This window comes from Eschrichtius robustus, chromosome 2 (assembly GCF_028021215.1).
Source record: "Eschrichtius robustus isolate mEscRob2 chromosome 2, mEscRob2.pri, whole genome shotgun sequence".
NCBI classification, from domain to species: Eukaryota; Metazoa; Chordata; class Mammalia; order Artiodactyla; family Eschrichtiidae; genus Eschrichtius; species Eschrichtius robustus.
Window position 1 is genome coordinate 4,099,880 of NC_090825.1, and position 22,691 is coordinate 4,122,570.

Sequence of the window (22,691 nt, forward strand, 5' to 3'; positions counted from 1 at the left end):
TGCACAGCCTGGCCGATGTCATTGCACGCCTGTTAGACTGGGGTACACAATGAGCTGTACATGGGACTCTGCATGCAGCAGTCCACTGGCCTCAGCATTTTCTGATGCCTTTACTTGTTCTTCCTCAGGGGACCCTTTTCTTTAGTTTAAAGAAGTGAATTTTCCACCAATTTCTATACCGTGTCTGTGGACACTAATGCAATTCTCTCATGGCTACTTGTGCATATGTAGACCTTACATCATACGGGCAGTTAAAGAAAGACATCATTGTACTGTCTAAACTGCCCAGACATCGTTTCCATGTTCTGCATATGATATTTTGGAATAAATTATCATAAATGCTACACTGGTTGGCCACTGTCCCAATTTGAATCGTTTAAACTAGCTGAGTTCGAGAATGAAGTCTTTACATGTGGGGTTTCTCTCTGCATCAACTCATTGTAAGACTACTGAGCATATGTGAAACCTTTTAAATATAAAAGAGTGTTTTCTTATGTCTATATAGATAATGTAAATACCATTGAATTATTAGGCTCTTTTGCAGCATAGGCTAATCAAGCATGCTGATTGTAATACAGCAAGTATCATTAATGAGATACTGGGATAGTACATGCCTTTTCATATTCCCTTAGTCTTTGTGCATCAGCGTTTTTAACGGGGTGGGGGGATGAATTGGGAGATTGGGATTGACATGTATACACTACGATGTGTAAATCAGATAGCTAGTAGGAACCTGCTGTATAGCACAGGGAGCTCAGCTCCGTGCTCTGTGGTGGCCTAGGTGGGTGGGATGGGGGGTGGGAAGGAGGTCCAACAGGGAGGGATACGTGTATACATATAGCTGACTCACCTCATTGTACAGCAGAAACTAACAACATTGTAAAGCAACTATACTCCAAAAAAAAAAAAAAAAAAAAAAAGAGCAGTGGATCAGTATAACATTTACAACACTATTCATCTGATAAGTTTTGTGATGTTATATCTGAAGCTTTAGATTAGGAAGTTGATTCCAAAGGATAAAACAGTATTTAACTAAATAATTATTTAGTAATTAAATAGCAATATTATTTAACTAAATATTCTTTAAAGTGTTATAACCTTTCAGTATTTACAAATACGTAAGACCCACCTGATGGGAAACAATTCAACCAATGAGTACCTAGGACTTAGTAAGAAAATAAGAAAGAACTGATCTGCAGTGTCTTAAAGAAGAATGAACACAACTCAAGAAGGTAGTTTCCCGGGGCTGAGAGCCAGAAGGTTACATAAATATTGTTCTACAAACTCTGTGTGTTCATTTCCTGGATCTGATTAATCTCCTCAAAGTGCTACGGTGAGAAGTCTGTTCCTGCAGAGGATGGAATGGTTCCCGCCTTATGGAGAAAGAGGACCCCAGCATCAAATATTACCCACACATTCTTGGCAGACGCCCGGCCTAATGGCACCCCGTGGTCAGAAACATCATCACAGCATGGGTGCCTTCATACCTGGACCTCAGTTTAGAAGCCGTTTGACAGCTTAACAGATAAAACTTAGAGATTCTTTGAAATCACTGTCAAGTCAGATCCTGCCGTCATCTTGTGGAAACTACAGTAAATATTCATATGTCTGCTGTCATTTCTGTCCTTTACTTTTAAACGCTTTACCCAAAAAACTCTCCATGTAGGTTTACGCCTCATATTCCCCCATCATTCAGTTGCCATTACTGCTATCATAAATTCAAAAAAAAAAAAAAAGCAAGGAAGGAACTGAGTTTACCAGTTTTGTTTAGTTTTAGAACACTAACCACTCAGAAGGCTCTGTGGCTACTTCGTGGACTTGGGTTGTGTGACCCTATGACCATGACCTTCTTAGCGTCTCTTATTACCTTCCAGCAAAGAAAGTGATCGAGACTCTGGACAGGATATTGATGTTGATTTCATCCATGGTGTCAGTTTGCTTGCGGATTTGCTCTGTGTAAAATATGGATTCGATCTGCTTCTTTGGTTTCTCTCTTAAAACTCAATGGATTTATGGCCATTCCTGGCAACCCTGGTACATAAACCCTCTGTCGATGGTAAGTGACCAATCCCAAGTGGCCCAGACCCCTGCAGCACCCCGCCCAGGTCGAGGGAAGAATCCTCGGGAACTGAGTGGCTGTGGTCTGGCTCAAACTGTCCAGATGTGCTGGACAAGGCCACCTGGAAAGCTTTCTTAGAAAATTGACTCCTGTGTCTGGAGAAGATCATTGCAAAGTATTTATCTAGGAGTGAAGATCCAAGAAACCCTACAGCAAAAACACCAGAAAAGCCTGAAACTGTAGGAGTGATGCCATCATTTTAAAATCCTTCCATAAAAGGAAGAAGCCACAGTGGGGAGACTTCAACTTCTGTATTAGAACAAGAAACTGACATTCCTTCCAAGGAAAACGAGGATCCAAGGAAAGTGAGTCGGCACAAAGTTCTTAGCGAATCTTGCATGACTTAAATTACATTTTGCACCTTGAGAGACGAATTAAACCATCTCCTATGGGAAGGTCATCCATTTTAAAAGAAAGAAAAATGAACCTAAGCCAGTTGTGAAATGTTTAAATTCATGTTAGACACATAGGCTTTCCCTAGAGCATCACTAATAGGTTTTCTTGAGAGGCAGGAAAAGATATTACAGTTGTTACAGAAAATCTGGATGTCGTGGTGACTAAGGGAAGAGCATGGACCTAACTGAGTATTTTGACACTGATTCAATAGTGAATCATTACAGATGTCTCAAAAAACTTCTCTGTACGGTAATTAGCCATAAAGTAGAAATACACAATTTTACCAGAGCAGTGGATTCCACACTTACATGTATGTGAAAGAAATACACATAAAATTTGCAGCCATCCAATTCAGATATATAATGCCCCCCAAATCCCTGAATATATGCATTTATCCTAGGATGGTTTATTGCTAAGCCACACTGGATAACTGTCTCATTCGACTTGCTCAGCTGAAAAGCCCACCTTGCTGAAGCCTTGACTCACTGAGCAGCAGTACAGAAGGACGGGTGGGAACACGGCTGTCGGCGTGTTCCCCCGGCCTTGCAGCTTACCAGCTGTGTGACCTTGACCATCTAGGACCTGAGTGGCTGCATCAAAGGCTCTCACCATCTCTGGGCCTCGGTTTCCTCATCTGTAAAATGAGAATTCTGATGACACCTCCCTGGCATTGTTAAATGGGTGGGTGTGTGAGTGGGTTAATCTGCATAAGCATTTGGAAGAGCTCGGGGCACAGAGCAAGCATTGTGTTTGCGTAGAAAGGGACCCAGAGCGTGTCCAGGTCCTGAAGCTGGACTCTGGGCTCGAACCGCGGCCCACACCGCTTGTAAGGCCTTCCTGAGCTTCCCTTCCATCCTCTTGGAAATGGAATAAGGAATAGCACCCACCTCACTGGAGCTCGGGACAACTAGGAGTTCACAGCTTTCCAGAGCCTGGCTTGGCTGTACCTTCGCTGAGGCACTGGCCGTCCGCTTGCCCCTTCTTGCCACATGTGAAGCCATCTGCTTTCGGCCTTATTCTCTCTTTAAGATTTACAACTCTTTTGCTAGAACTTCAAGATTTAACGTGTGGGGCTGGGTGTTTTTATTGTTAACGTCTGTCTCCCACAATATCCCACTCCTCCCAGTAATCTGCTTTGGCTGCACTCAAGCTAGGTCTAAACCTCCGACGCACCGACTTTATAAAGCCATCCTGGCCATTGTAAAAATACCCACCGCTTCCTGGTTTCTGCAGATGTGTGCAATCCTATTCCTCCGAAGTGGAACTGGTTAAGTCTGGGGTTGGCAAACTATGGCCCCGGGGCCACATGCAGCCCACCACCCAATTCTGTAAATAAGGTTTTACTGGAACACTTCTTTGGCCCATTCATTTACACGCTGCCTCTGTCTGCCTTCTCCCTGCCAGGGCGAGGTTGAGAATTTGAAATCATGTGGCCACCAGCCTAAAATACTTACTATCTGGCTCTTTAGTAAAACGTTTGCCAACTCCTGGGCTAGATGAAAGCATTTTTTCAGCAAAACGAGTGTCTTAATAGAAAATGATGTCTCTATTATCTGTCACCCTTTTTCAGGGCAAAATTAGTGTTAATGTTATTGCAGCAACAGAGTCCGACACCAGCATCTCACCCTGCAACCTCAGAAGCTTCTGGATGGGTGTCCACCACCAGTCTAGCTCCCCGTCTCTTGTCCGTTCTGCAAGGGCCAGGATCTTTGTCAAGTACAAACCCGACTTAGACACTCTTCTCTGTCAAGCCTGTCATGCCCCTCCATTGCCGTGTGCCTGGAGCCCAGATCCCATTGTGTGGCCCCAGGATCCTCAGGGCCAGTCGCATCAAGTGCTCCGTCCTCTTGGTCCCCGATCCTTGGTTACGAGGGCTTCTTGCCTTGCCTCCACCGGCCCTCCCACCTTGGCTTTCTGCAGCGTCTATCTTAACTCTCACCCCTCTTAGGGTATGTGTGTCTCTCCCTTTACACAGTTATTCTTGAAGACCCACCAGGTCCAGGATCGGGTCTGGCTGAACCACATGCCCGTGTGCATGGCCCTTGGGCTGCATGTCCGTGTTTGTTAAAGGGTGACCTGCATTCACTGAGTCACTTCGGCAAAGGGAATACATGGAGTGGCGTGAAAGTGGCCCACGCAGCACGTGTCATGGGAACGTGAGCTGGGAAACCACAAGTGACCTTGTGAGTCTGCAGTCAGGCTCTGGAGAAGAAGCAGGACCTGAGGGCAATTTTCCTGGGATGTGAGAAAGTTGCCAAAAGATGCTTCTGAGGGGTCACAATGTCCTAGTCATGTTTCATGTGTGAGGAGTATTTCCTGACGTTTTCTTGATGATGGCAGTGGACACATTCCTTGCTCAGTGAGGGTGAGACGTAACCTAGAGACGCTTAGGAATTATTGCTTCTTATGGCTGTTTGGTCCCAATTTCCTCTCTCCTCTTCTTCACTCTTGTCCTTTGTATGAGGAGAAGAGATTCAGGGGGAACACTCCTGATCAGGACAAAGCCTGCAGACCTTTCCTTCTTGCTACTTCCTCTTTATCACAAAACGGTCTCTCTCATTCCTTTAAAATGTGGGATTCTCATCAAGATTTGATTCTTGCCCTCCTTGCATTGTGATTTCTCCTGTTGAGCCCTGTCAGAAGGAGCTAACTGAAGAGAAACACCAGGCTGGGAGAAGGAGTGAGATGAGCCTCATCATGCAGGCTTTACTAGTACTCTGCACCTAGTACTCTATACCTAGTACTCTGCACCTAGTACTCTGTGACTAGTACTCTATACCTAGTACCCTGCACCTAGTACTCTATACTTAATACTTTGCAACTAGTACTCTATACCTAGTACTCTGTGCCTAGTACTCTATACCTAGTACTCTGTGCCTAGTACTCTGCACCTAGTACTCTGTGCCTAGTACTCTATACTTAGTACTCTGTGCCTAGTACTCTATACCTAGTGCCCTGCACCTAGTACTCTATACTTAGTACTTTGCGCCTAGTACTCTATACCTAGTACTCTGTACCTAGAACTCTAAACCTGGTACTCTGCGCCTAGTATTCTGAACAATCAGTAAGTATCTGGGGAGGAAGGGAAGGAGCACAGCAATGCAGCAGGTTCACCTGGGTGGTGAAATGTGTATTCTAGGAAATGGAGCTGACAAGGACTTCAGATAGTGAAGGAAGCACATTCATGTTAGCAATGAAACTAATTTTTCCTAGTCTCAGAATGGAGATTGGCTTTTATCAGACCAAACCCAAGAGCAAGGGACCAATGCAAAGGCCATTCAGATGAGAAATGACAAAGATCTTGTACTAGTCTGGGTTCTCAGAAAAACAGAACCAGTAGGGTGTGTGTGCCTGTGTGTGTGTGTCTGTGTGTGTGTGGAGCGAGAGAGAGAAATTTTAAGAAATCAGCTGGTGTAGTTGTGGAGGCTGGCATGTCCCAAATCTGGAGACCCAGCAAAGAGTCAGTGCCATGGTTCAAGTCCAAAGGTCATCTGCTGGCAGAACGTTCTCTTCCTCTGGGGAACCTCAGTCTTTTTCTATTAAGGACTTCAACTGATTGGGTGAGACCCACCCACATTATGGAGAGCAATCTGCTTCACTCAGAGCCTACAGAGTTAAATGCTCACTTCATCTAAAAAACACCTCCCCAGAAACATCTAGAATAATGTTTGAGCAGATATCTGGGTTCCATGACCCGGTCAAGTTGACACATAAAATGAACCATCACAGACCTGGATTTGGTCAGATGTGCAGGAGGGAGCAGTTTTGCTGGAGAAGAGGGAAGTAAAATCTGTGATTTGGGGAGATGTGGGGAGGATGGAGGATGGAAGTCAGGAGGGGTTCCACCCCCTGAAAGGGCATGCAGGGCAGAGAGGTGAAGGTGGGGACTGTCGTCTCCGGGTGGCCATTGCACGTCAGGTAGAGATGCTCTGTGGTGGAGATGCAGGGCTTTATGTAGGTGAGGCGCTTATGGGGGATTCAGGGGCTCTCACCAGATGGAAGAGATGCTCTCCTTCAGCCCACTGAGAAAAATAGTAAATTAAAGGAAACTCATTTAAAAATAACATACATACACATACACCTTGAACCTTTATTTTCACTTAAAATACATACATGCGCGTCCATTTGCTAATTCTTTTCTTTTTTGGCTGCGTTGGGTCTTCATTGCTGCGCGTGGGCTTTCTCTAGTTGCGGTGAGCAGGGGCTACTTTTCGTTGCGGTGTGCGGGCTTCTCATTGCAGTGGCTTCTCTTGTTGTGGAACACAGGCTCTAGGCTCGCCGGCTCAATAGTTGTGGTTCGCGGGCTCTAGAGCGCGGGCTCAGTAGTTGTACACGGGCTTAGTTGCTCCATGGCATGTGGGATCTTCCCGGACCAGGGCTCGAACCCACGTCCCCTGCATTGGCAGGCGGATTCTTAACCACTGTGCCACCAGGGAAGCCCCCTGCTAATTCTTTTAGTTATAGCCAAAGCTTATTTTGAGTAGGAAGATGCCTATTAAAGATCTAAGTTGATTACTTGCATAAAATATGCCCAATACCCATGATGTTCAGTTTCAGTTTCTTGACAGAAGGCTGAAACTCATCCTATTCATCCAGATGCAAAATCATCTTAAATCTTTCATTTTTTCTTCATATTTTACTTTTCTCTCAGCCACACCTAAGCTGAGAGCAATTCCATTTAATGACTGATCTCTACTGAGTCATTCCAAAGATTCAACTTAGTTTTCATAGAAGCAAATGTCTCATTTTCCATGCTCATGTTCCATCGAGCTACACCAAACTAATTATATTACATAATTCCTATAACAAGTTCAGCTGGCAGAGGCAGATTTGAGGGCAGGCTCAGCTGCTTCCCCGTGTGCCCACTGTTGCCAGGTGGTAGCAGAAGGATATTGACAACGTGGGCAAGGCTGGCCCTTCACCCCACCTGGCGCTCAGCATGGTGTGGGCAGTGGCCTGGGGGTTTTGCCAATGGAGAGGCCCAAGAGTCTGACAGGTCAATTCAGAGTAGAGAGCTGCTCCTGAGGCTGGAAATGAACCCATGGCAGGAAGGCATCCATCCAGGTGGTGGTTCAGGGAAGAACAGTTGTAGAGTATCCCCAGGACAGGCTCTGGTGGGGGAGAATCCCCCTGCTCTGTTCCCCTGGGGGCAGACACTGGAGGAGTCTCACATAGGAAGTTATATTGGTCCTTCCCAGTGGAAAATCAGTTGACTCCCTGGAGGGCAGGGCAGTAGAAGATGGGTCTTTATAACCTAAATGGTGTCGCCAGCTATGAATGCAACCACTGTCACAGCCTGCCATGCCCAAGCGAAATGTACATTTCCAAAGACCTGGCACCCCATGCAGCCGTCCTTGGATAGGAACTACATCTCCCCAGCTGTCAAGTTGTGTTGTTTGGGAGGATTGGAAGAGTGTCAGCACTGGACATGTTTACCTTTACTTCTCAGAGCTCATCATTTTGAGGTTGGAAGGGCCAGCACAGGAGGAAGCAGCTCTGGTCCATCCCAGCTCCTCAGCCACTTTGGTACTGGGGAGTCTTTCTTCCTGAAGGAGGCTAAGCCTGCATGACTTGCACCCCCGGAAGCTCGGGCGCTGGGTCTGGGGCCAGGCGCCTGCTCCAGATCGCAGTCTTTAAAGCCAGGAGGGCTGCGCAGAGCAGGGGCAGCTGGACCAGGGGGCTGCTGGGCGATGGGGCTGCCTGGGTGGGCTTTTCTCATTTGCCCATGACAGGGAGTGAAGGACGATGTCTTCCTGCAGAAGAACCCACTCACCAGGCTTTTCCCCTGATGTTCTAATGGCACATCTCAGTTCTTATAACAGTTAAAAGATAACATCAGTACAACTTTAATACAAAGGAGGGAGCAAGGGCAGTTACCACCTTCAAGAGCCAGAGCCCTGGACTCTCCTGAAGAGCAGGTGTCCCGTTTCTCAGAGTGTGTCCCCAACCCTGATGGTCACCTCGGCCACCAGGCTGGGGAAGGAGGGCTTTGCAGAAATTCAGATTTTTGACCCTCAACCCCAGATTTGTGATTCCTGCAGAATGGAGGAGAGGCCAGGGATGTGTAGATGCTTGAGAGCCCCGCCACGCAGCTGTGGTTTGGGAAACACGGTCTCAGCACCAGGCTAGGTCACAGGGTCCTCTCAGCCCCTTGGTGCCATCCGTGGGCATGAGAATTTGGGATGTTAAACTTGTTAAAGTGGAGGGAGGTACCGCCTATCCAGTCATTACTCAATTTCAGTTGCAACTTGGTGTAGATTGCTAACTCTCCTACCTGTATGTAGTTACCACCCTAGTTTTTTTATCCCATAGCAGAGGGGTTTGTGATACAAAGAGTTGGGTACTGAGTGGATGTAAAAGAGGAGTGAGAGGGGGTTGCCTTCCCCACGTTGAACTCTGATGGTGGGAACAATGTTTATTCTTTCCAGTAGAGCGGGGATGAGTCCTGAGGAAAGTGCTGTGGGGGTTCCCTGAAGCCTCTTTGCATCTTCCACTGATCTTCCACTCCCTCCGTGACTGTCTTTGCTTCTTGGGCTGCCATTTCCCCATCCGTAAGACACCACCAGAAAAGCAGACCATTTCTGAAGTCCTTCCCAGCTCTACTGGTCAGCCTCTTTTTTCCAATTTTCCATGGAAACCGGATGGAGGGGCAGCCCTTCATTGTCACTCAGAATCTAAGGATTTCCCTTTCACCTTCTATGAGCTGAGGGTTTTCATTTGAGCTAATGGGATGCACACACCCTCCGTGGTCTGCAGAGAAGAACCTTCAGATGAAGGATTTTTGCTGAAACAGGGAATTATTAGGGCTGTCTGGAACAGCGAGGTAGGTTTCTTTAACCTGTGTGTCCCTCATAATTCCATTTCCCTGCCTCCCATGTGTAAATGAATCCTACTGATTCTTCTTAAGATAACATCTGATGACAGGACAATGAGACAGGAAAATCTGGTAAAAAAGTAATAAAAATCTCCATATCTTTGGCTTCTCTCAGTCCATAAAATTAACACCCACCACACCTCCTTTATGGGGAGATTTTGATGTCCTGCAGTTTGACTCGATGTGAGTCAGCAAAGAAATGCTGCATTTAAAGACGAAAAAATACAGTCCTGTGTCTGGCTCGTTATACATCTCTCCTTCAGTTTCACATCGAACAAAGTAGTTTAACTTTTGAGGATGAACAAAATGAAGTCACTGTCAAGCTGCAGGCTTCTAAGTGCTGATGGCAAGAGCCTGGCTTCCCGATCCAGGTCCCCTATTTCCTGAAGTCTGGCCCCGTCCTTGCCAACCAGTGGTCAGCCATGGACTTTCCGTTCCGAGGTGATGGTGGAGGCCAGTCCCCAGCATTGCTTCTAGAAGAATGCGTCCAGCAGACAGTCGGAGGGTCCAGAACATCCCTGCGAACAGGCTGTGGTGCAGGGGGATGCACGTGTGTCCGGCGTGTTGCTGTCACTTCTAATGAACTTACTACTGGACCTCGGGAGGATTTGCTCCAGACGTTAGAGCATAAGCACAGAGTGCAAGCTGTTTGTCCAGGAGCTCTGCCCCACCAACACCGTTCACTTACACATTTGGTTACCAAGATCTTTGGCCCTCTCAGAGCTGGATCTCTGCCCTGGAACATGCCTGGAGTGTAGCTGGCACCCTATGATACTGATGAAACATCCTTAGACATAGACCAGTAATTCCCCAGTCAGCAGATGGGCCAGGCCAGCTAATGGCCTGTACGTGGCCAGCTGCCAGATGGGCTCAGGAATCAGCTTCTCTCCCTCCTCGTCCTCCCAAGACCTCTGATCTCAGCTGCTGTGCTTTCAGCTCACAGCCTGCCTGTTCTCTTTAAATTAACTTGTTAGCTGACTTTTTTTTTTTTTTTTTTTTCCTGTGGCTAAGGCAGATTTTTCAAACTGACATCTGTTTATTGTTGGATGTGCACTGTTACCTTGGAAGCAGTTCATTTAGATGAAAAGCGTGGTAAATCTCAAATCACCTATACATGTGACGGGGCTGTAGTTTCATATGAAGACAAGGTCCTTCTGTCTTCAAAACCCACACGCTGCCCTGCCCGTAGGGCCACAGTGGCAGCTGTCATAGGCCCTGGGCCACTGAATATGGAGCCTGTGAATGTCTGTGTTTATAGTCACAGAGGATTTTAAAGATCATGTTGGAAAGTAAAAGTGGGCGATTTGATTAAGTACAGCCTACTTGAAGGTTGTGCTGGATACAGTAGCGTGTGAAGGTCATGACTGACTGATGTGGGAGACACCTGGTAATCGGAGCTGTGTTTGAATGTTGTCCTTCGCCCTGTCCAGCTCGCACCTCCCTGGAACTGAATCCAGCTGTGAACATGGCCTTCTCTAGGTTCAGGCTGTGACCCGGGTTCTGCCCCGTCATGACTCCTTGTGTTTATTGAGTTAATGAAAGACCACTCTGCAGAAGATCAGGAGTTATTCCTGAAAATGGAATTGGCTTAGTGCTTCGTCTTGAAACTTTGAAGAGAACAGAAAAAGAAACTGAAACCGAATTCTAAAATGAAGGGAACAGTTCCTAATGCTGAATCCGTGACAGCCCTGGGCTGGCCGTGGGTGATGCTGGGCTGTGAGCCTCAGGCTCTGGTCCCCACCGAGGGTGGCCTCTGAGCCTGGGTGGCAGTTACAGCACCGTGCCTGCCTGGGGGTGGGGGGTGCTTCATGACAACGTATTTCACTAAACCAAATACCCTTGTTGGGAATTTGCATTTTCAAAGGAAACATTAAATAACCAAAACCAAAACATTATTATTTTTTTTTTTATGGGGAGGTGAAAGTCATTTTCTGAGAAACAAATAATGACTGTTGACAATTAGGGATGTTGAATATGGAACAGATGGTGCCAGGAAATTCTGCCCAAACTGTTGAGTGACAACCATAAATTCCAGCACCTCTCCTGGCAGCACTGAGAGCTGTAAAGGTGAGCCCCAGGGGAGCCCTCAGCCAGGGCAAGTACCGTGGTGGCCGGGTAGCTGAGTCCTCCAGATCCTGCCGGGGAAACCTGACTGATTTGGGTTATACCAGCCACCTGCTTTGTTCCAGATGGCGAACTTGAAAGACCAGAACAAAGCAGGACAGGTATGGCCACTGGTTAGCTACCCAACACACCTTGTTCTGCTCACGGAACCCTCAGACGTCAGCACAGAAGCTTGCGTGGATTTCGACTCTCTCATGAGCTGAAATCAAGACATTTCCCCAGAGCTCTGCCTGTGAAACAAAGCAGACACTTGGCATTTCCAGATGCTGTGTGAACGATCTTTCTTCAGGACCACTTCTTAATGATGTGCAGAAGAGAAGGGCAGAGAGTGGACCAACCCAGTTGGAACAGCTTAAGATGGTGGAGATAGAGGACTTAACGCAGGGGTGTGAAAAGCCTTGGAGCAGCCAAGACGCCTTTGCACACTAATTACAGTTTATGAGGCTGCGGGGTTGAGAGAGCAAACTTAAGAAGTGGGAGGAAACATAAAAACAACAGAAAAGCAATGGAGAAGCTCCAAATGCAGAATCATCACAGCCAGGAGGCCAAAGCCCATGTTTCATAAGGAGTAGGCATAATTTCCGTGGTTTAACGTGATATTAAAGAATGCTAATCTTGTTGACATTGAAAAATGGAAGCATTTCCACGGTTGATAGGGAACAGTTCCTACAAACCTGACATAGTTTATTATTATATGAGTAAAACTTTGCGTTCTTTTTTTAATAATTTTCTTAGAAATATAATAGAGTCTGTTCATGAGAAACACTTGGTATAAAATAGTTCAAGCCTTCTACAAACAAAAATAAGTAAAAATATCATGGTACACCTCAGGCTAAAGGCACCAGGTGATACTGCAGGGCTGCTGAGAGCCCAGGCATTGGGGCGGGGAGGGGGGGGCGCAGATCATTTCCACTTCCCATCCAGGGGAACTTTCACAGCAGTCCAAAAACTGGCTCTAAAATGATTTGGGTCACAGACCCCTCTGAGAACTTGAGGAAACGTGCTGGTGGTTTGCGCAGCAATCTTGGAGGCATGGCCCACCTAGAACTTGTAGGATTTCAGGTGTCTGTGGATCCCCTGGTCCTTTATGCCTTTATTTACGTATTCATATACTCAGTCTGGTACTGCAGAATATTACAGACTCTGAAAATATGTTCATGGAGGCTTTGCAGGGTAAGAAAAATGTTTGTTTTAGACATTGAGTTGTAAAAATGCTGAATTTAAAAGTTGCTCGTACTTCCCTCAATCATGTTAAAAAAATAACATATATTTACACACACACACACACACACACACACACACACACAGAGAGAAAGCACCAGAATCAAAGGGGAGGATCTAATGAGGAATTGTCGTCCCCGGGAGGAGGGGTGGTGAGTACTTTCCTCCTCCCTTGTTGTGTTTCTCCCCACGTAACCCGGTGCACACGCTCTGTCCTCACAGAATCTCTTCTGTTGGTGCAGCACCTCTGAGAGGCCCCTAGCGAGCTCTCGGCCAGGCTTTCTGGACACTGCTTTGCATCCTCAACCCAAGTGTGACTGTCAGGGCACCCCGTGTGGGGAGAGGATGGAGGCCACCAAGACAAAGGAGAACCGGGCATCTTCACAAATCCTGTCTTCCCTCCAGATTCAAGAGGAAATCTTGTTCTATCAGTTCACACTCAGAAACGCTGTGGAACAGGAGACAAGTTTTTCTGCTCGGGACCCTTGAGCCCTCCTCATAGACTCGGCCGAGGCAGAGCCTCCTGACAGCTTCCCGGACCCTGCTGTCCCTCGATGCCCCATCACGCTGACAGCTGGATGCATCGCCGGACCCTGCTCCTCCTGCAGGGGTCGCGCTGCTCTTTCTGAGGGAAGGAGATCACGGCTTCTCCTTTCCCCTTGGGGATGAGTTCCAACAACCACCGACGCGGAGCCCCATGGGCCCCGAGTTTTCTGTAGAATTTTCAATTTTTGCTTACACGCCCTGAACAGGGAGACAAATATGAGTGGAAATCAAGTCCTCTTAGAGTCCAAATGGCCGTCTCCCCAGGATCCAAGGGCCTCCATCCAAATGGCTACTCCTTACGGGACCACATTTCACCTCCCGGCTCTCCCGCCCCAGATGGGCCCCACCCTGGCTGTTCCCTCAGCCCTCCTGTGGGTGGACTTGTGCAAAGCTTTGGGGACACACGCAGGCTTATCTGAGAGCAAACAGTGATGCCACGGGGCTGAGCTGGACCCGACCTCCCCACGTCCATCACCTGCTGACATGCCTATCGGCAAAGAATGCTTTTACAGTCAGAAGAGAGAGGAACAGGGCTGCTTCGAGAAACATCCTCAAGCATCAGAAACTGCTAACAAATTGAAAGAAAGACGAGCAGACGTTATAGGCCTCCTGCTGGAAGTCATCACTTTTGAAGTAATCACACAAAACAAACAAACAAACAAAAAACCCACATCTGACAAAGACTTTAGATCCACCTAAATTACAGGAAGTACAGAGGAGCATACTAAGTGATACCACAGAGATATAACTTGCAAAGTCCTGAAATCAGCAAAAAAAAAAAAAATGAAGACGCAGTAAGGTGTGCAATCTTTCTGTAACAGATAAATGGAATAGAAAAATGAGATTACAGAAGAACCTACAGACTAAAAGAGAAGAAAGACACATCAACCAATTGCAAAATATGAGCTTTATTTGGATTCTGACTCTGACAAGCGGATGAAATTTTGACATTGACGACATACTTGGGAATGGAATGCTGAGTATTTAATGACATTAAGAGATTATCGTTAAAATTTTTAGATGTCACAACGGTATTGTGGTTAGGTTGAAAAATCTAAGACTCCTTATCTTTTAGAGATGTGAATTGAAATATTAATATGTCTAGAATTTGCTTCAAAATGCTATAGGGATGGGGGCATAAACTGATCATCTTTGGAGCTGAGTGGACACGGAAGGCCTTTATTTTTGTACAAGTTTGAAATTTTCTTTAGAAAAAAGTTTTCTAAAGAAAAAAATTTCTTTAGAAAAAAGGGAACAGACACACTGTTGAGGGGAGTTATTTCCAGGTACACGTGAACCTGATAGCCAAGGGAGGGGAAGCATGACCATCAGGAATGCTAATCGGGGAAGTTAGAAGGGGCAGGGGCCCAGGGAGACTGCCCGGCGACTGAAAATAACTGTGCACCTACAGACAGTAGGTGGGAAATGATGCAGGTCAATGCCCGCGCAGACGCGGCCCTCCGCTGTGGAGAGCCGGCACTGCCCCTCACTGTGGGTCTCTCTGCCCCCCAGGTGGTCCATGGGGAACTGGAGCGCCTGCAGCCGGACGTGCAGTGGAGGCACCCAGAGCCGGCCCGTCCAGTGCACGCGGCGGGCACACTACAAATCGGAGCGGGTCTCCGCCAGCCTGTGTCCGCAGCCCGTGCCCTCCAGCCGACAGGCCTGCCAGCTTCAGAGCTGCCCACCCGCGTGGAGCACCGGACCCTGGGCGGAGGTAACGGGGCAGGGCCGGCGTAGGGGGGCAGCGGGGCCCCTCCTAGTCAACGTGGGGCTGGAGTCTTACCGGGCCTTGCGGGAGCTGACGCGCTCTTCCCGTGCAGTGCTCTCGAACCTGCGGGAAGGGGTGGAGGAAGAGGTCCGTGGCCTGTAAGAGCACCAACCCCTCAGCCAGGGCGCAGCTGCTGCCCGATGCTGTCTGCACCTCGGAGCCCAAGCCCAGGACTCACGAGGCCTGTCTGCTCAGGCGCTGCCACAAGCAAAAGAAGCTGCAGTGGCTTGTGTCCGCCTGGTCCCAGGTAGGTGCACGGGTCCCAGGTGGGTGCACTGATCCCAGGTAGGTGCACCTGATTCCAGGTAGGTGCACTAGCCCCAGATAGGTGCACCTGATTCCAGGTAGGTGTGCCGGGTCCCAGGTGGGTGTACCTGGTCGCAGGCAGGTGCACTAGTTCCAGGCAGGTGTATTAGTTCCAGGTACGTGCACTGGCCCCAGGTAGGTGCATTTGGTCCCAGGTAGATGCACTGGCCCCAGTTGGGTTCACTGATCCCAGGTGGGTGCACCTGATTCCAGGTAGGTGTGCCGGGTCCCAGGTGGGTGCACTGGTCCAGGTAGGTGTGCCTGGTGCCAGGTGGGTGCACTGGTCCAGGTAGGTGTGCCTGGTGCCAGGTGGGTGCACTGGCCTCAGTTGGGTGCACTGATCCCAGGTAGGTGCACTGGTCCCAGGTGGGTGCACTGGTCCAGGTAGGTGCTCCAGGTCCCAGGTGGGTGCACCAGGTCCAGATGAAACTGGGTCGACCAGCTCCTGCCTTGGAGCTGCCTCTCGTCTGGTGTCCCTGCTTCCACTTCTCCTCTGCTTCTTCTTCCCCCGAGTCTCTGGTCCCTGCCCACCCCCCGGTATTCAGTCCTCCCTCCTGGCACCCACTCCTTGGCGTGTCCTTCGACTTTCTCATCACATCCCTGGAGTACCTCACCCAGGTCATCCACGCGGTCATCACTCCCTCGTGTTGAGCAGAGACTGAGTGGTGAACGGGTGCAGGTGTGAGGGGAAGGGTGTCCCTTGCGCTGACCATGGGGTGGGGCACCCACTGCACCCCAGAGCAGCTGCAGCCGCTTCCCAGGCCATGCTTAGGTAGTAGAGCAGGTGGGTGACCTCAGGAGACAGAGGACCCGTTGCCTGAGAGGAGCGTGCATAGGCAGGCTTCATGTTTGGGGAAGAGACTGCTTGGGCTGGGTTTGCTCGATGCCTTGTGCTGCTGAAGGCTGGGAAGCCCCTCATTTGCACTGTCGGGGGGCTGTCCCAGCCCTGCTTCTCTGAGACCAGCATTTGGAAACGCGAGTTTGGAGTGTTAAAGGTTTTGTGACTCGCTTTGGCCCAAGTGGGGGCCGGACACCCTGTGGGGAGCAGACAGAGCTGCCCACCCCCGTGCCCGGGAGGGGACGTCGGGAGGCCATGCCAGCCCCTCCCCTGGCTCAGCGAGCCCAGGGGCTGCCTGAGTGGCCTGTGAGAGGCTCCTTCATCGAGGTGTGCATCACTCGGAGGCACGGGAGTCAGTAAAGCACAGAGGACATCAGAAAGCCAGCAACCCAGAGAACAGGAGCCGCCACCACCCTCGGGAGCTCGCCTGTAATCCCAGCTGCGGGGCTGCCTTTCCATAGCAGACATGAAAAGAAAGGCCCCAGCTCCCGGATCCCGCGCCCTCAGGGGCAGACTCAGGGCCGCAGCCCCCTACCCACACCTCCAATGGCAACCTGTTCAGGAGGGAGGAATGAATCAATAAAGGGATGGTGTGCCGAGCAGGGCATTTAACCCTGGTGAGACAACATTCCATATGCCACTGAAAACTGAAAACAGCGTCGCTCTTGGATAAAGCCTGCTGCTGCTAAGGTAGAATTCCTGGCCCTCTCTCGCCTGGGACCCGGGAACATCAGCGTCTCTAGGACTGAATCGCGCTGTCGTTAGAAGACTTTGGTTTCTGTGCGTATCCCCAGAGGCTGAGTCGTTAGGAAGGAAGCAACTTGGGCTGCATAGTGTCTGGGAGGTGTCGCCCTGGGAAGCCCTTGCACTGAATGTATAACACATGCGGGTGCACACACAAACACACACACACACACACACACACACACACACACACACCCCCCAGAACTTCTCTCTTAGGCATGGCCCCAGCAAAGCCCTGGGAGGAGTCCTCCAGCTCCTTCCTGGCATCAGGACACACTGAGCACACCTGTAAGCCAGATCTGAGCATGAGTGTGAGGCCAGAACCCGGGCACCTGGGCTCCTCCGCTTATGTGACCTGTGGACATGTCAGCCCAAGGCAGCAATGCCAGCCACTGGGACCTTCCCCATGACCTCCGAGCTGGCCTTTTGGTCTTCTGTGTCATCCCTCTGTGACAGGTGGCTGCAGCCTCCGCCTGGCCACAGATTTGCCCAGTGTCCCACGGCCCATGCCAGAGGGTCCGGCTGCAGTGACAGCTCAGGCTCAGAGCACATCACCGTGGGACCGAATAGGTTTGCTGTCTGTGCTCGCTCTCTTCAGCGCAGCACTCGGCTTTCTGAGGGTGATTGTGAGCCCTGGGTTTCCCCTGCCTGCCCCTGCCTTAGGGGCCAGCATCTCGCTGCAGTTGGGTGGTGTGAATCCATGGAGCTACACGTGGAGCTATTAAATTTCAGTGCATTCTGGTATCAGTTACAGCCCAACATTTTAATTTCCCAGTGAAGCAGTAGCTCCAGAATTGCTCTCTTCACGGTTTCTGATTGCCCTGCCCCAACTCATGCCCCCAGTACTAGACCACTGTGACCGCAAGCTCTTCCTTTTTATGGCAGATACTGTAACACCTTTCTAACATGCCAAGGTCCCATATATTCCACCTGACCATTTACACTTAGGTAAACGGTCAAGCTGATATAATCAGGAGGCTTCTTGACTCAACGATTTTGTAGAAGAGACAGCTGCCACCGGAGAAATACCTCTCACTCGCATCCTTCGTTGTCTTTTCTTTTCAGTGCTCTGTTACCTGTGAAAGAGGAACACAGCAAAGATTCTTCAAATGTGCTGAGAAGTACAGTTCTGGGAAGTACCGCGAGCTGGCCTCGAAGAAGTGCTTGCACCTACCGCAGCCCCACCTGGAGCTGGAACGCATCTGCGCCCCATTTCCCTGCCCTAAGCAGCCCCTGTTCGCGGCTGCAGGCTCCCCACAGGCCGGCTGGTTTGCCTCGCCCTGGTCTCAGGTAGGGGTGAAGGGAGGACGGGCAGAGCCCCTGCTCAGTGTTGGTGGCTGGCCTGGGTGGAGAGGTTCCTGCTGAATGTGAGCTGCTCGAAAGCAGATACAGTCACAAAACAACCATCCCGACCGGTATTTACCGAGAGATCGCTTTGTGGCAAGTGTCCTGCTAAGTGTTTTACTGTGTATCCTACATACACACTGGTAGGTGGGTATATACATACATACATACATGTACATTTTATGTATACAGTCCCCAGTGCCTACCAGGGCACCGAGCCCATACTGAGTATTCACAGAATGTTTGCTGAATGTGGAATTCTAAACGAAAAACAAATTCAATGAGTGATTCAGGGGGGCTTCCCTGGTGGCGCAGTGGTTAAGAATCCACCTGCCAATGCAGGGGACACGGGTTCGAGCCCTGGCCTGGGAAGATCCCACATGCCACAGAGCAAATAAGCCCGTGCGCCACAACTACTAAGCCTGCACTCTAGAGCCCGAGAGCCACAGCTACTGAACCCACGAGCCGCAACTACTGAAGCCCGCACGCCTAGAGCCCATGCTCTGCAACAAGAGAAGCCACCGCAAGGAGAAGCCCGTGCACCACAACGAAGAGTAGCCCCCACTCGCCGCAACTAGAGAAAGCCCGCGCGCAGCAACAAAGACCCAACGCAGCCAAAAAAATTTTTAAATAAATAAATTAAAAAAAAAAAAAAGAGTGACTCAGGGCAGCTGCTTCTGGTCCTTATTTAGAGAACTACCCCCCAACAGCGCAGTCAAAGCTCACACGTGTCTGGGGTTTTGTTGTCACTGTCATTGATATTCCATGCCCTGTTGAAAGACCATGTGTAGTGGCATCATCTTTAAAAACCAAAGACCATTCTGTCTCACCAACCACATGCCTCCTCCTGCTTACCCGGGACCGCATTTGAGACAAGCACACCCAGCCCATGTGGCTGGCGGGCAGGCTGGAGCACGTGTGTTTCTGGTCACTGAGGATCTCCCCAAGTCTGTGTACCTGATGGGATGAGGGAGGAAAGCTCCCAGAGGAAGCAGCGGGGACGTGGCCAGACCAGCTCCTAAAGAAGCAGGCTGCTGGGTCCCCAGCTCCACAGAAGTGTGTAACCAGTGTTGATCTGGGTAAGTTTTACTAAGGACTGAACAATTACTGTTATGGATCTGCCAGCGGGGCAGACCACACCCCAGGCAAGGCACGCTCGTCTGCACCACCTGTCCTGGAAAGGATGTCAGTGTCCTGTGTGGAAATCAGTGCCAGCCAGGGGCCGAGCAGGAGGCGTGACTGGTGCAACCACAGTGCTTAGCCAGACGGGACCAGTGGTGCCTGACTTTGACCAGCTCTCCCTCCACCTGAGTCTCCTCACGTATTTCCTGGCCTCTGGGACCCATCTTCAGTCCCTCCTGATGCAAAATCCCTTTCCTGAGGCCCGCGCACCATGACGGCCGCTGCGCGTGGCTCCTCTCAGAAGGGACACCACACCCTGCCTCCTGGGCATGTCCTGCGTCTTGCCGTGAACAGTGTGCCCAAAACTCACGTCCACCCGGGACCTCAAAGTGCAATCTTATTCAGAAATAGGAAGTTTGCAGGTTTAATTAGCTAAGATGAGGTCATTCTGGATTCAGCCGAATGCTAACCCAATGACCGATGTCCTTATAGGACACACGGGGGAAAGGCCATGTGACGATAGAGGCAGAGGTCACACTGATGCAGCTACGGGCCCAAGAATACCCAGGATTGCTGGCAGCCGCCGGACTCTGGAAAAGGATGAGCAGATCCCCCCTTAGGACCTCCAGAAGAGATGGAACTTGCTCCTTCTGCCAATGTCTTGATTTTATACTTCTGGCCTCCTGAACTGAGAGAGTTGTTTCTGCTGTTTCAAGCCCCCCAGCTTGTGGTCATTTGTTCCAGCAGCCCTGAGCCTCTAACACGGTGGTTATTGGTGTTACCGAACCTAACCTGGGTCTGCTTGCCCAATGCACAGCAAAGCCAATCTACTGACACCATTTTGTGGTGAAGGAAAGTACAGTGTTTACTGCAGGCACCAAGCAAGGAGAACAAGCTCGAAAAGACCCAAACTCCCTGACAGCTTTCAGGAAAGGGTTTTTAAAGACTGAGGGAGAGGGTTGTGGGGTACATGATCAGCTTGTTCACAGTTCTCTGATTGGTTGATGGTGAGGTAACAGGGTGGTATTTCAGGAATCTCAGTTGCCGATTTTCTGGCCCCAGCCGGTATGGGCTCTATGTGCTGGTTGGTGGTCAGCATGCAGTTAACTTTCTCCACCTGGTGGGGTTTCAGTGTCTGCAAAACAACACAAGGACACGGCTCAGGATGTTATCTGTAGCCCTTGAGGAGGAACCAAAGGTCCTTGACTTTGTCTTATGGCTAAACTATTAATATTTTGTCTTGCTTCCTTTGTTTCTGCATTTTTTAACTTCTCATTAAATTTTAATTTCTGGAACTTGGGGAAGGCCTAGGAGGTTAAAGCTTTTCTACAAACAAGAGGTGGGGGACACCAGGGGTGTCTGTCCCCAGGAAGGCCCGACAGGGTGCTGCTCAGTTTCAGTTGTGTCCTTGTCCCATCACGTTTCCTCCTGACTCCCCCCGCCAAGGGTGACTCCCAGCAGCAAGGGCTGTGTCTTAAGTGCCTTCACATTCCTCTTCGCCCAGCTTGGAGTCTGAGGACAGTGGGCATGTGCGCTACAGCAGCTGAATCCGACAATACCATGGTGTCCGCCAGCACAGGGGCTTCTCCAGCAGGAGGAACATGAGTCTCAGAGGGGAGACCTCAAGGCTCTGTGACCCACAGTCCCCTGATCCAGGAATGGCCAAGAGGTGACGGGCGGTGGGCTCTTTCACTCTCAGCTCTCCTGATTCCCCACAGACCGGGGTCCCCCAGCATGGCACCCGCCCTCCCTCATGTGTGCCGGCCACCAACAATTCTATCGAACAGTCTTCTGACATAAAGCCAACCCTGAATGCAAACCTGAAATGAACAAGTTTGACAGAGCAAAAATCACACAGAATTATTATTTTTATCTAAGCCCAAAGGAAACAAACAGAAATATATATTGGAACCAACTTAATCCATCACGGAATTTTTTTCAGTATTAGCTAAAATTTTACTAGAATAAAACCAGTTCAAAATCCCCCCAAATGAAACCCCAATTCATTCTGTTGGAGCTCTGCTGTGTATGGGAGCCCAGGATTGGCTGGTAATCAATAATCTTCTTTAGAAATCGCAACATCCCAGCCCGGCCATTGCCGTCCCTCTGGTTCCTCTGCCATATCCCTGATCCCAAACTCTGAGCTCTGCAGAAGGAAACCATCCCTCAGTCCTCGGAGAGGAAGAGACAGAAAGACCTTCCACCCACTGTATGCACTGCCCTCTAGCTGTGTTCTTGCTTTGCTTTTGGTTCCTCTTATCTTCAAACTTGATGTTGCTTTTTCATTTACAAATATATGAACTCCTCCCCAAATGGTATTTAAATTAGAATTTGTTTAATTTAGAATATTGGACCAGGGGGCATTTGAACCATATCCTTTTCAAGCATTTGCTGTTTTAAGTAGGTCAAAAGTATGACTAGCTACACACTTTTCCCTTCAATTTTCCTCTGAGTGCACAGGCTTTCCAGCAAGGTGAAGGGCTGGATGAGCTAAGAAGCTGAGTCGAGTTGTTTCTGAGGCAGATGCTTCGCTTTCTCTGTCTTTTTGAGAATGTGAGTCAGAGACAAGTACAGGTGGTTCCCAAGACCGTGGTCCCTCTGTCCGTGGGGAGACTGAGGCTACTGAGAGTGAATCAGGCCAGTATTCACCCCACTCTGCTCAATTCAGAGACTTCAGGCAAATTTAGAAAAAGAAAAACAAGGCTTATCCTTTTTTAATTTAAGCCAAAACCTAAAACCTAAAAATACATCTTGCATAGTTTTCACCAGCCTGAAATATTCAATCTGTCTGTCTAATAAGTCATTTTTATCATAAGCTGCTTGAAGATCTTATCCAGTGTGACTTATCTATTACATTCCGAGTCCATAACTTTTGGGAGTCATAACTCAAAGGCGATGTTTGCCGTGAGCTCTTGTACCCAAGGCTCTGCGCCCTTCAATCGTGGGAAATTGTGGGACAGAAATGCATGGCCAGTGCCTGGCTCAGCTTTGCCCCCAGACAGGTTATTCCTGTAACAGCAGGAAGATGGCGGGTTCTGTTGTCTGATCAGGAGAGTTTCTGTTGGTCTCAATGGCCTGGCTTATCATTTTGGTTAGTAGTGCATCGCCTGGCAGGACGGACTTCATTCATTTGGGTCGTTTGGGCTTAGCATCCAGTGGATCATACCGCTGGTCTTGGAAAGGCTTAAGTACGAACACCTGCTGGACTGTGTCTGACTCTACATGACAGAGACTGGGTGTGTTCTCAGTGCTGGAGTGCCGGGGCCCTGTCTTGTTCCAGGGTTCCTCA

General features: G+C 49.3%; 1 protein-coding gene across 1 annotated transcript in view; it reads left to right on the forward strand.

Moving 5' to 3' along the window:
* The window catches only part of ADAMTS16 (ADAM metallopeptidase with thrombospondin type 1 motif 16), a 148,302-nt gene that overhangs the window by 119,833 nt on the left and 5,778 nt on the right, over positions 1-22,691 (forward strand). Inside the window, exons 17-19 of the mRNA XM_068531855.1 lie at positions 14,793-14,994; positions 15,101-15,295; positions 18,002-18,226. Of these exons, the coding sequence (XP_068387956.1) occupies positions 14,793-14,994; positions 15,101-15,295; positions 18,002-18,226 (622 nt within the window). The remainder of the gene's footprint in view (positions 1-14,792; positions 14,995-15,100; positions 15,296-18,001; positions 18,227-22,691) is intronic.